At 36.5% G+C, this 14,730-nt stretch overlaps 1 protein-coding gene across 1 annotated transcript in view; it reads left to right on the forward strand.

Moving 5' to 3' along the window:
• Window positions 1–14,730, forward strand: part of myom1b (myomesin 1b) — a 51,732-nt gene continuing 37,002 nt past the window's right edge. Inside the window, exons 1-7 of the mRNA XM_016490687.1 lie at window positions 1–171; window positions 958–1,168; window positions 5,547–5,681; window positions 7,353–7,527; window positions 10,788–10,945; window positions 13,799–13,891; window positions 13,978–14,070. Of these exons, the coding sequence (XP_016346173.1) occupies window positions 1,026–1,168; window positions 5,547–5,681; window positions 7,353–7,527; window positions 10,788–10,945; window positions 13,799–13,891; window positions 13,978–14,070 (797 nt within the window). The 5' untranslated portion in view covers window positions 1–171; window positions 958–1,025. The remainder of the gene's footprint in view (window positions 172–957; window positions 1,169–5,546; window positions 5,682–7,352; window positions 7,528–10,787; window positions 10,946–13,798; window positions 13,892–13,977; window positions 14,071–14,730) is intronic.

Raw genomic sequence — 14,730 nt, forward strand, 5'->3', positions numbered from 1 at the left:
GAGTCGCTTGGACATTCCTGCCATCGCCAATATTATTTTTGTTGTGTGGACAGCAGCTCCCGTTCACAGCGCCGCGCCAGTTTGCGTCTTTGCTTGGATTTGGATCTTGGTTGGGCTCCTGACGCGCTGCTCTGCGGTCCGGCTCTGAGCTGTTTGCAGACCTTTGGCAAGGTGAGATGATCCGCTGTATGAAGTTTGTCAGCTGAAACAGAGGATGTTTTATGAATCTTAATTGATACTAAATCCGAAGGGAAGACTGAGGTTGGTAGTCAAAAAAAAAAAAAGATTGAAAATAGATTTATTTAACACGCTGACTTTTTGTGGGGTATGTTGTCGCATTGCATGGGCTGGCAATGGACACATGATGCATTTTGACACTGATACTGGAAATATAAAAAAAGAATAAGGTATGCATTTAGAATAAGGTAGCCTATATTTAGCAATGCTATTTAAACAATAAAGCAATTATGAAACAGCAAAACATGCAAACATCAACCATGTTTTTGGCCAATGGAATTGAATATAATTAATGAATTGTGTTAAACTGCAACATATAAATTCCTGACATTAAAAATACCATGAGAACGGCTTAACTTTGCAGTCATGTAGTCATTATTAAAAATACATATTTTTTAACTCATAATGCATGAAAAAGCTGTTTAAAATTCTTTATGGTGCAGAAATGATTTAAGTCTAAACTTTGTATATATATCTAAATTTACTGTCTAAGATATCAGTAAGATCTTACTGCTGTCAAAAAAAAAAAAACATCCTAGAAAGTTTTGTTTTTTTTAATTAAACAAGGTTAATGGCATGTCAAAAGAAATTCAACGCAACAGTGCAAATTGCTAATAAACAAGAAATGCACCAAATATTTTCAGACTAATTTGAAAATTGACTGTGAAATTATTCCTTACAAATCACTGGGGGTAATACTCATATGTAATGTGTTGATAGAAAGTTTTGAATCTTCTGACTAAAAGAGCTTGAGAACTGAAGACAGTATCTGAGCTAAAGAGGACGCAATGTCGGGATCGATACCGTTCTACCAGAAACACCACCGCCATTATGATCGCGGCAACCGTAGCCGAGAGACGGAGTCTGCTATCAGCCAATACCAGCAGAGCTCTAATACTTACTCTTCACATAGCAGCAAAAGCACCAAGGGGTAAGAGAGCATGGAGAGATCTGTCACATCAGAAGTAAATCCTGCAGTCCCATAACCTGAACCCATTCCAGCAGCCAGCTCTTCCTTATAATACACTTACTGTATCCTTCACCCGAACACAAAAATTACCCACTACTGTCGCCCCTCTTGCTTTGTTTAATCCATATCTCCAACTCAACCTAAAACATCCTTAAAACATGCAGTTTATAGCTGCTTATTTCTGCATGCAGTGTGCTTGTTGCTGACACTTATAATTTCTTTGGTTGACAGGTCACGTTCACTTTATGATATGTGGGTATTGGCTTTGGTATATTGGTGTGTTTTATAGTGTTAATAGTGTCATTGGAGTTGGTTCTGCTATCTAGAGGACTTTTAGTTGAGTTTAAACGACGGACAGTCACACATTTACAGTATCTAAGACTTAAGTTTGGTTCCTAGATTCGAAACTTGCTGTGAATCTTTTTAGGCCTTTCTGTGGTTTGGATTTGTGCCTGTATTTTGTTTGATTTGCTCCCTCTGGTCACGTGACTGTTGGCTCGTTTTTGTCTCGGATGTTGCTTACTGGGTCACTCTGAATGTCAGAGCGTAAGGTTATCTTGTGTGTCTTGTAACGGGACTAATGTAACTGTAGCTTCAAGAATCTTACAACAGCTTGCACAAACTGAAATCTTTCAATGCTCAGTCATGATTTTATTGGTTTCTTCATAACTTGGTTTCATGTCGTAATATAAATAGCATTCATAACATAACTTGCCACTTCATTTGGTGTTCTTGACGTCATGGTGTATTTATAGTGTGTACAGAAGGAGATGTTATGTGTGTCACATGCATTATGCATTTACTTTTTTGAGTTACTGTATGTATGTGTGTGGGATTTAGGGATTTAGAGAGACCAAATGCTTAAAGTGTATTTGATTAGATTTATATAGCACAATGAAAACGGCCTTAATAACAGATACTCATATGCAGAGTTTCACTTTTTTTTATCTACAAACAGATACAAGGCGCCTACAGGCTCCCAATGCATGATTTTTATTTTAATAAAAAGTATTTTTCACTTAAATTACTTAAAAACTTAAATTACTTCTATTCAAAGGATAAAAAATAATAGTTTACCTGATGCAAACTGTCTTCTTTTCAGAGTTGCATAGATGTCCACTATCTTCTTTTCCTGTAGTTTTGCAGTCGAATATCCATATTGTTCGGTTAGCCTAAAATTTAGCACCTCCACATGCAAAGCATGAACAGAACGAGACGTAAACAATTTTTGTGAGAGAACTGCAATGTAGAAATATGACCATCGTGGGTTTTATTATAGGTTCAGAAATTCATTTGGTTTTTATTTCATAATTCAGCCAAATAAAATAAAAAGAAAAGATAAATAAATGAAGAAAATAGATGAATGATCAAGTTTATTTCGTTAGTTTAACTCTATTCTAGACTGTAATCTTCCAAATTTTAGAATTGGAGCCAGTTTTAAAGTTTGTATATTAGCAAAATTTCTCAGACTGCTCCTTGGGATGAATTATTTGTTATATTTCTCATTTGTAAGTCACTTTGGATAAAAGTGCCTGCTGAATGAATAAATGTAAATGTAAGATAGCTTGTTATTGACCACTTGTTTTCCAAATCCTCCAGACATTCCTCCATCCCAATGGCTATTCATTCAGGGGACGATACGTCCTCTTTTTTTGCCTAAAATGTCCTAGTTTTGTCTTTGTATTCCTATTGATCCTCTCTACAGTCCTTGTACATTTTATGTACGCATATTTGAATTGCTTTGTCCGTTCTCTGTAGATCCCACCTTCTCGCATGCCACGATTGGCTAATTATGTAGAACGCCTGCATGCTATTGGTCAAACTACTCTCCAGTCATTACCTTCGGCAAGTATGAAAACAATAGGAAAACAAAGCCAAAACCCAGACATTTTAGAAAGCCCCAGCCAGGACATGTCCAGGAAAAAGAGGACGTATGCATTTGTTTTTAGCCTGAACAGATCCCTCTTTTATGAGCTGCTGTGCTGTACAGGATTTAAGCAGGATGGCAGGTTGGCTCTTAGGTTTCTGTTTCGGCCCCATTAATCATGTTATCCAATGATATATGTGCTCCCAAATGTCTTTGCTAAATGTGGCAAACTGAAAGCTTTTCCATGCTAGGAAAATACAGTTTTTGTCCAATCCCGGTCTTAGTTTTGGATCACTTTATCTGTCCGAAGTGCCCCCACCATCTCTCTCCTGAACTCTTGAATGTCTATTTATACACACACTCATGAGAGGCATGAGGAAGATAGTGATATGTGAAGGGTATATGAAGGGTATAAGTCATCTGAAGGCATGAGTGTAATGGCAGATTAGAAGCAGAGGAATTGGGATGTAAACACACTATATAATTCTGAGCAGTATAATCCAAAGAGCAGAACAAATGTAGTAGGGAAACCAGGCTCAGATTTACAGTCTTATGGAAAACAAGACTTGACAGACAGCTGAGGATAACCCAGTGTTTAAATACTCAAAAGATACATGAACAAATGAGCAGCAGGTGTGCTGACTGGAGCGAGTCAGTACTCAGGTGATTGGGACATCTGGTGGTGAACGTCACATATTGCTTTGGGTGTTACAATGGATGTGCTTTTTCATTTATGAGCGCTTATTTGTGTTTGCTATTACTCAGAAAAGAATGCACACAGGTCAGAAATTAAGCTTAGAATTTCATTTAGCAGATTCAATCAAACTTACAAATGAGGAATATCATAGCACAACAAATTCAGTTTAATATTGTACTTGTCATACTGAGACCACTTTTTAACAAAAAAAGTTAAGTTCTGCCCTAAGTTCATTTTCACATTGAATATCATTTTGAATATCTATTAACCCTTGAGAAAAACAAGTACACTCTAGCATACTTGTGAAAACAGCACTTACTAAGGAAATAATATACACTGAAAAAAAAAATGTATAAAAAAAAAAATAATAATAAAATAAAAAAAAATAATAATTAAAAAAAAAAAAAAAAAAATATATATATATATTTTTTTTTTTTACAGGTGTTTTAACTGTATTTTAAATTTTGATTTTTTTTACTTCATTGCATTGTGTTTTAAGGTTAACGGAAATTTCCATAAAATTAATGGATAATGTCCTGGCAGAAAATTACCAGTACATCTTCCTTTCTATTTAATTTAAAAGAAAATACTTAAGTGTGAACTGAATGTAATGTTTTTTGGAGACTTAAACACATGTTAATTCCAATCAAATTAAAATATATCAAAGTTAAAATTCAAATGCAATTCGAATATTAAATGGAATTAGCTGAACTTTAGAGTGCTTTTTGACCGTTATATATTTCTTTATATTTAACTTCATAATTCTATTGTCTTTGAAATATGGTTAAAGTACCGCTGAATGTACTGACAAGCATTTATGATAAACTAAAATATACTTTAATGCCATTTCTATTGAAACTTGTATGTTGTGTATTTAAATTTATGTGTAATTACACATTTGTAATGATGAAGTTGCAATTTATTACATTTAAAATATATGAATCTTAAAAGTAATATCAAATAACACACTACAGTTAAAATTATAATTAAGTACTTTACATGTGCTTTAGTATTTTAGTCAACACATCAAAATAAGTGTACTTCTTTAAAGCACAAAAGGTTATTAAAACAAAAATGTGAATAATGTACAACTTTTAATTTGGCATTATTACAAAGTGCACTTTTTCAGAGTGTACTTAAGCATGTTAATGAACAAACTCATAAAAGAGTATCTCTTTAAGTCACTTTTTTCATTAATTTTACATTATCTGCAAGTACAGTTTTTAAAAAATATATACTTTTAAGATTTGAAGGACACTACAAGAGCACTTCCAATACAATTAAGTGCACTTCTTTTCCACAAAGGTTGTATATCCTGTAACTGTATCTTGGAATATTTCACATTATTGAAGTAAAATGGGCCACAAATGCTGTTTAACGTGGAATTGTTTAGTAGGGAGTACAAAAGTAGAAGAATTCTTCAGATGTTTCTTGGAGATTAGACCACTAAAAAGCATCCCTCAATTGAAAGACAGTCAATGTGAAAGTTCATAGACTTATAATACTAAGTGTAGATTGGAGGGTGTAGATTCTACTACTTTATACTTTTGACCATTGATGAAGCTTTTATTGGTGGTTTATTGTAATTCAGGATCACTGAGGTGATTAACCTCCTTCCCACTCACTCCCTTAAACTTATTCAATCTTAGACGTTTTTCAACCTAACATCCTTTCTTCACAACTCCACACCCCTTCCAAAACTCATAATAGCGTGTGAACTAAGTGCTGGATACTCACACACATGTGTGTATGTTGCAATTTCTGCACCATTGCAGCATCAGAGCTGCCACATACACGGCTCTAGATGAGCCCAGGCTGAGCCCTCTGCCCAAGAGAGTCAAACCAACCTATATGGCCATGGACAAGGAGAACCAGATCATCGGTTATGTGGTGCCCATCTTCAGGGGCAGGTAAAGAAACAATCTGGGATTTGTTTGTGTTGGAACAAACACATGCAGCTGCTCCATACGTCATGATTTCTATTGTTAGCATGTGTTTGGTATTATCAAGCACTTCAATAATATGCTATTTATAGCCGTACACGCACAAAGTTTTAAAAAAGGCTGCGCATACTGTAGGACTTTATGGCCATATCCCATTGAAGAAATGATTTAGCATTGTTCTTTAACCCTTGTGAAAAAGAAGTACACTTTAGCATACTTTTAAAAAAGTACTGAAATTATATTCTTTAAAAGAATATACTTAAGTGTGAACTGCATTTAATGTTTTTGGACACTTAATTGCATAATAATTGCAACTAAATGAAAATGTATTATATTTTAAATTTATATTAAATGCAATTAACTGAACTTGAGTGATTTTTGACCCACTTAAGTATAGGACTTAAGTACATTTTTTATATGTAATAATTAATTAGAATGTCTTTAAAATATGATTAAAGTGTATTTATGCTGAACTAAAATACACTTTAATGTCATTTCAATTTAAACTTGTAAGTCATATATTTAAATATGTGTCATTACACATTTGTAATGATAAATATGCGATTTGATACAAGATATTAATTTTAAATGTAATATCGAACAATGAACTACTCTTAAAATTATAATCAAGTATTTTACATGTGCTTTAGTATGTTAGTCAACACATCAAAATAAGTGTACTTTTTTAAAGCACAAGAAAAGAGTATTAAAACATTAAAAATGTCCTTTAAAGTAAAACTTTTAATTTGGCATTATTACAAAGTGCACTTGTTAAAAGTCTACTTAAGTGTGTTAAGAAACATAAATTCTTACATGTGATTTAGTATGTTAGTTAACACATCGAAATAAGTGTACTTTAAAAAACAACAAAAGATTATTAAAACATGATGTAAAATACTTTAAGATAAAACTTAAGTGCCCTGTTATTTCATTAATATTATGTTATCTGCAAGTACCTATTTAAAAAAAAAACATACTTTTAAGATCTGAAGTGCACATTTTGTACAATTAAGCACACTTCTTTTCACAAGGGAAAACCTTTGATGGGAACTATAATTTAACATTGAGAGCCCTTTTAATCTGTAAAGAAACTTTGAGCTCACTCAGGAATACTATACAGCCAGAATGGCTTTTGGTAAGAAAATTTGCTGCAATAAAGCGATAGTTTACCCAAAAAATGACAATTCTGTCATAATTTACTCACCCTCAAGTTGTTCAAAACCTGTATGAGTTTCTTTCTTCTGCTGAACACAAAAGAAGATATTTTGAAGAATGTTGGTGACCAAATATTTGACGGTAGCCAATGACTTCCATAGTATTTTTTCCATACTGTGAAAAAATACAACTGTTTGGTTACCAAAATTCTTCAAAATATCTCCTTTTGTGTTTGAGGATGAGTAAATGATGACAGAACTTTCATTTTTGGTAAACCCTCCCTTTAAGGGTGGATGTGAGGTTGCCATAGCAAGGTGTTGGAGTTCTCTTAAAGAACACAGATGTGACGTGGCTTTCTGTTTTGTTTTGTTTTCATAACCATTGTGTATATATAATGTGACGAAATATATGTTGTATTGTGCTGCACTGCTTTGTTTAATTCGAGAGACGTGTGAATGTGATGCTACATAATTCCCCCCTCAGTCATGAGTTTCAAAGCGGCCTATCAGACACTGAGGAAGCACGCGCTAAAGAGAGCGCTGGCTATCTGGCACGTCGTGACCTCTTCGCTAGTGGCGTGGAGTCGGAGCACATCGAACACAAGTCCCACAGAACCGTCATGAGGGAGTCAGCAGAGCGCATCTCGCTTAGCAAGAGGGTCAGTGGAGATCCTAGTCCTGTTCCTAAACACATAACTCACTACTGCTGTTGTGGTTAGAGATTAAATATACATTTCTCTTCATAACAGTTCTTAATGAATGGCTATTTGTCAAGTAACACTTCTCACTTAAATTTACATTATAACAACTACAAACTGTTGGACTGAGCTGCAATACGGCTCTGAGTGCTCTTTTGCTTTATTACACTTGTGAAAAAGAAGCACATACTTTTAAAAAGAGTACTTACTATGTAAATAATATACTATGAAAGAATATACTTAAGTGCGAACTGAATTAAATACTTTCCTACAATTAGCTGCATTTTATTTGCAATTAAATTATAATTTTTGTAAATTTAACTTTGATTTTGATTTGATTTTAAGTTTAAGAGCATATTTAATAGAAATAGTTGAATGCTAGAGTGCTTTTTGACCCATTTACATAGGACTTAAGTACGTCTTTTATTAACAAGCTTTTATGGTAACTAAATTATACTTTAATGTAATTTCTGTTGAAACTTGTATGTCATATTTAAATATATTTGTATTTACACATTTATAATGATAAAGCTGCAATGTATTATATTTAAAAGATTTTAACTTTAAATGTAATATCAAATAACACACTACAGTTAAAATTGTAATCAAGTACTTGACATGTGCTTTAGTACATTAGTCAACACATCAAAATAAGTGTACTTCTTTAAAGCAGAACAAAAGATTCAAACAAAGATTTAAAATATACTTTAAAGTACAATTTTTAATTTGACATTATTAGTCACTTTTTAAACGAGTACTTAAGTGTGTTCAGAAACAGTCATGAAAGTGTCTCTTAATTCACTTAAGAGTTTCATTTCATTAATATTATATTATCTGCAAATACAATTTTCTAAAAAAATATTCTTTTAAGATTTGAAGCACAGTACAAGTGCGCATTCAGTACAATTAAGTGCACTTCTTTTTCACAAGGGTAGAAAAGCATCACTATTTGAACAATCTCCTAACCCTGTGTATTAATCTTCAGCGTATAACTCAATTGACTCCAATGGTAACTCAAATTGTACATCTGATGGATAACAAAACAGTCAAAAACATCCCATTTAGATGTAAATAGACATTCATTTTATTCAGAAATTGTAGATTATTTTTAGTAGTGCAGTAACATTTTATGATTTAAGCTTTTATTTAAAAAAAAACTCATACATTTGCAAACTGATTTAGCCCATGGGTTACACTTTATTTTAAGGTGCCCTTGCTACTGTGTAATTATACAGTACTGAGTAATATTAATTAACTACATGTACTTACTATATGGTTAGTGTTAAGATTAGGGTTAGGGTTTGTTTTAGGGTTACTTGCATAATTTATTGTTATTACAATAGTAAGTACATGTACATGTGTAACAAGGATACCTTAAAATAAAGTGCTACCAGCCCATGTTACTAAACACAAAGGTAAAAATACACACTCAATTAACAAATGAGTTTTATTGTTTCAAGTAATTTACTATTTGAAGATGGGAATTTTATTGTTTGAACTAATTGTGCAACAGAAGATGCATTTGAGTTTGCTTTGATTGGAGGCTTTGAGGAACACTATTAAACTCATGCATACTGTATGTTCCCTATTTTTAGATAGAAAAAGAGCAGAAAGTATCACGACACAAACTTTATTTAGTTCTGATCCTGGGGCCAACAAACCGTGCCATCGTGGTGCTGGATTTCAAGGGTTGTAATGTTTTATGTGGTTGTGTGGTGTGTTAATCTGTGGTGTGTGTTAAAGCGACTATGAAACTACTGTTGTCGACAAGTGATGTGCTGATCATCGCTGAGGGAATCCTCAAGGAGATTATATTTACACTGACACGACTGGACAAATAAAACCAATGATTCTGTTGAACAGCCTGAGTCTCAATGGACACATTATAAATGCTTAATACATTTCGTGCAAATATTTTGTGAATCTGTTATAAATAGAAGATGCAAATGGAAGAATCACATTCATGTTTACCATGCATTACTGTAATTGCTCTGGGTGGATTTTCTCTTTGTAAACAATCATCTTTTGGTAAGTCACCATAACATTCTTTGTCAAAAAGAAGTGCACTTAATTGTATATAAAAATATATAGGTATATAAATATTTAATTATATAAAAAACTAACTGCAGATAATATTAATGAAATAAAGGTCAACTTAGTGACTTAAAGAGACACTTTCATCACTGTTTTTAACACACTTAAGTACACTTTTAAAAAGTGCACTTTGTAATAATGTAAAATTAAATGTTTCCAAAATTAAGTACACTTATTTTGATGTGTTGACTAACAAAAGTCACTTATTTTAATGTGTTGACTAAAGCCCATGTAAAGTACTTGATTATAATTATAATTTTAAATGTAGTGTATTATTTAATATTACATTTAAAGTTAATATATTTAAATGTACTAAACTGCAAATGAATCATTACAAATGTATAATTGCAAATGTATTTAAATACATGACATAGAAGTTTCAATAGAAATTACATTAATATTTTAGTTTACCATAAATGTTTGTCAGTACATTCATCAGTACTTTAACCTTATTTCAAAGACAATAGAAGTAGTTACTTATAAATCAAATTTCATAAAAAATGTACACTTAAGTTCTACTTAAGTGAGTTAAAAACACTCTAAATTTCAGCTAACTGCATTTAATATAAATTTAACCTATAATTAATAGACAATTAAATGTTAGATGTTAAACAATTAACATGCAATTAAGTGTCCAAAAAAATTACATTCAGTTCACACTTAAGTATATTCTTTTCAAGTATATTATTTCTATAATAAATGCTCTTTTTTTTTAAAGTAATGATAAAGTGCACTTCTTTTTCACAAGGGATATTTATGAGAGGAGCTGAAATTTTTAACTTTGCATGAACAAGGTTAGTAACATGTATGATGTTTGATTCTTGTGGTTATATTTTTAGAACAGTATATTTTTTAGAACAGTATATTTTAATATTAATTTAATTGCAATGCCTTGCCTTTTAGATTTCCATTGTAAGTGAATTACTGTATACTGTTTTTTGTTTTTGTTTTTGTTTTTACAAATCAAGGGATTAGTCAAAATCTTCTGATGCAGTTTGTATCTTGACATAGTAATTGTGTTTGCTCATAAATGCATCACTTTTTTTTCCCTGCATGTTCATAATGCATTTATGACCAAAGAATGTTGCCACTTTCTGAACACTATATGAATGGCTGCATGTCCTCAGATCTATGAGAACGAAGAGTACCATAAGCGTCTGAACGAGGACAGCCTGATGCACATACCGGAGTTTGTGATCAAGCCACGATCCCACACTGTTTGGGAGAAACAGTGTGTGCGACTGCACTGTACCATCTCAGGATGGCCTGAACCACGCGTTGTGTGGTGAGTTCACACACACAAACACACATGCACATACTTACACAACACATGCACATGTGTACACAAACACACATGCTTAGAGATGTACAGTATACGACTAATGATGCTAGCATTACGTAAAGATTATAATGTGATAAGCAGTGTTATTTTAGTATGATTGAGATCCCTATCGATACTTCACTTGTACTGCGTCTGCTAAGACACTATGGGGAAAACTCCTTTCTCTCTGATGACTGAAGCCTTTTCAATAATGCAGTGTAACTGCACAGCCATTGGTTCGTGCAGTAAATTAAAAACGAACCAATGGCTCGGCAGCAGAGCTGCATGAGCCTATAGCGACGAAGCTCACCAGAGCCCGCCAGAATGGGCGGGGCCATCTGGCTATATAAGCGGGCATTTCGCCATAGGATCTCAGATTTCTTCTTCTTCAGTGACGACTTCAAGATCTTTGCTCTATGAGACTCGAAGCCCTTCGCCGTGGAAGAGCCCAGCAGCGGATCAAGACCTCTCTGCTCGTCTGACTCGCCACTCCCCAGCCGCTTTCAGCTCCTGCAGCAGTCACGGTCTCTTCTGGTCCCCTGCCGCCACCCGGCGAATCCTATTAGAGCAAATTTCTAAGCGCGAATCTCTGTGCGGCGTTGTTGCAAATGCCGTGCCATTACTGTTGCTCATGCAGGGCACCCTGCATGCCGCTGACGGTCACGGCGAGTGCGTTTCATGCTTGGGAAGTGTCCATGCTGAAGCTGCACTCATTGAGACGGAATGTCCTCATTGCGAGGATATGGGTTAGGCTCTCTGCACTCGCGGATAGCTTTCTTCGCGGAAAGCGACTCCGCCCCTCGCGCCCTCCCGCTTTCTTCCTCCCAGGAGCCTGTGAGGAAAAAGCAGCGGGGCAGAGGATCTCAGCGCTCAGTGACGAGTGAGCCCACACCGGCTGAGTTCCCGCGTGCCTCACTCTCACCACACAGAGAGGTTTCTCCCGTCCTCTTCTCCCGCCCAGACCAGCGTCCCTCTGCGGCTGCGAGCGATCTGGTCTCGTTCGGTGGGAGCGAGTGTGACGCCATGATCGACAGCATGTCCTTGGCTGCTTCTGACGTGGAGGAGCTGCCGGGCTCATCCTACGACCCTGCCTCCCTGCCGTCTGCAGAGTCCAGCATGGGCATGGACGCCAAACTTTTCCGCGTCCTGTCTAAAGCTGTGGAGGAGCTGGGTTTAGAGTGGTCTCCGCCGGAGGAGCCCACCCGTAGCTGCCTGGATGAGTGGTTCTTGCCGGGGCGCTGTCAGGCCCCTCGACAACGGGCTTTACCATTCTTTCCTGAGGTCCATGAAGAGCTGACCAGATCGTGGCGCGCCCCCTACTCGGCCCGCCTACGTGCCTCCACTTCATCCGACCTCACGTCGGTCGACGGAGCCGAAGAAAAAGGGTACGACAGACTGCCTCCCTATGATGAGTCAGTGGCCACGCATCTCTGCCTGCCCACGGCCATCGGCTGGAAGGCAAAGGCCGCTCACCCATCTAAGCCATGTAGGACGAGTTCAGCTCTCGCAGCGCCATTCCCCCTCACCCGGGGATGTGAGCGCCTCTTTCCTCCTCCAGCACAGTTCCCCGGACGGCAAATCCTGGTTGAGTCCTGGCTGGGTGGGGCAGTCTGACGCCAGGCCCAGTATTGGTGTTAGCTTGCCCGGGAAGGTTACGACCTTTGCATAGCATTTGTCTGACACGCGGTTGCTTGTCAACATTTGTAATGCCATAGGGTTGTGACGGGGTTCAGGTTGGGGCGCTTTCCATGGACCCCTAATGTCGTCATGACATAACTCGAAGTGACCGACTGCTGTCCCCATGCCACAACCTTGAACCATCGCTGGTTACCAGGGACAAATTCTCGGCTCCTCAGCATAAAACCTGATGAGTTGATGCACCTGTCGTCTATTTATACCCGTGTGCACGGGGAGTGGGGCTCAGCATGCAAAATCCACTAGCCAAATTTCATTGGTGTTTTCTATTAATCAGAGAGGATTCGGGCTCCCAAGTAAGACCCCTAAAGTCGTCACGACATAACGTCTCCATTCCCTCCATCTGGGAACGAGGGTTATGTACGTTACCGAGAAGTTACCTGAGATACAGGAACGAGTATTGCGTTACTGGCCGTGCTATATAGCTGCACGACTCAGTCGTCGCTTCAGTCGAAGTAACTTGAGATCCTATGGCAAAATGTCTGCTTATATAGCCAGTTGGCCCCACCCATTCTGGCAGGCTCTGGCGGGCTTCGTCACCATAGGCTCGTGCAGCTCCGCTAAAATAAAATAAATTTGAGTTTTTTATATTTTATGTCAGTTAAACTTTATTTTATTTCGAGTAAGAAAATTATTTTGAAATCAAAATTGCCTCCATTCAGGGGACGTGTACACAACACCGTTTTCGACTAAAAACTGAAACATTTTAATGCGTTTTGGCAGTTCGTTTACATGATAAAGGCATTTTAGAAAACTTTTGAAAACAGGTTTCAAAGTACAAGTTTTTGAAAATGATACCGTTATCATCTCCATGTGAAAATACCCAAATTCGTGAAATAGTGACGTCATGCGCATACATACAGTATTGCGTGTTCTTTACAAAGTAACATCGCCAACTACTGGCCTAACATGCACAATGCAGCATTTTTACCTGCCATTTCTTTGTTATATTTGTGAAATGCACTAGCAATTTCTGAGTGAAAATGATTTCAGTAGCAGTTTTTTTTTAGTGCATTTGTATTTGGATTGAGATGCTGTGGAGGGTAAACTTGGCCTTTTCAGTCAAAAAGCTCTGATGCACTACATTATTCCAAAGTATTTAAATTCGTTCTTCTCTCTTAGGTACAAGAACAATGTTAGCATTGATCCGATGGCCACGCCAGAGAAGTACAAAGTGGAGAGCAGCTACAGCGTCCACTCCCTGGAGATTAACAAGTGAGCGCACATGGACTTCATCCTCTTAAAGCAGATAGAGTGATTTGCAGTGGTCAGGTGTGTAACATGTCTGTCTGTAATTCCAGGTGTGACTTCGATGACACTGCACAGTATCGTGTGTCGGCCATGAACAGCAAGGGCGAGACCTCTGCTTTTGCTTCTGTTGTCGTCAAAAGTAGGTCTGAAATAAATCATCCTAAAATCTTCCTAATGAGAAACACTAAACAGCCGTAATAGCGACGACACTAATGGTCAAATAGTCTGGAATAATTAAGATTTTTTAATGTTTTTGATCAAGTCTCTTCTGCTCACCAAGGCTGCATTTATTTGATCAAAATACAGTGAAAACAGTGTGAAATACTGCAATTTAAAAGAACTGTTTTCTATGTGAATATCTAATAAAATGTAATTTATTCCTGTGATCAAAACTGAATTTTCAGCATCATTACTCCAATCTTCAGTGTCACATGATCTTCAGAAATCATTCGAATATGCTGATTTGCTGCTCAAAAAACATTTCTGATTATTATCAATGTTGAAAACATTTGTGCAGTTGAAATCCACTAGCCAAATTTCATTGGTGTTTTCTATTAATCAGAGAGGATTCGGGCTCCCAAGTAAGACCCCTAAAGTCGTCACGACATAACGTCTCCATTCCCTCCATCTGGGAACGAGGGTTATGTACGTTACCGAGAAGTTACCTGAGATACAGGAACGAGTATTGCGTTACTGGCCGTGCTATATAGCTGCACGACTCAGTCGTCGCTTCAGTCGAAGTAACTTGAGATCCTATGGCAAAATGTCTGCTTATATAGCCAGTTGGCCCCACCCATTCTGGC

This window comes from Sinocyclocheilus anshuiensis, unplaced genomic scaffold (genome assembly GCF_001515605.1).
Source record: "Sinocyclocheilus anshuiensis isolate Anshui unplaced genomic scaffold, SAMN03320099.WGS_v1.1 scaffold206, whole genome shotgun sequence".
Taxonomy (NCBI): Eukaryota; Metazoa; Chordata; class Actinopteri; order Cypriniformes; family Cyprinidae; genus Sinocyclocheilus; species Sinocyclocheilus anshuiensis.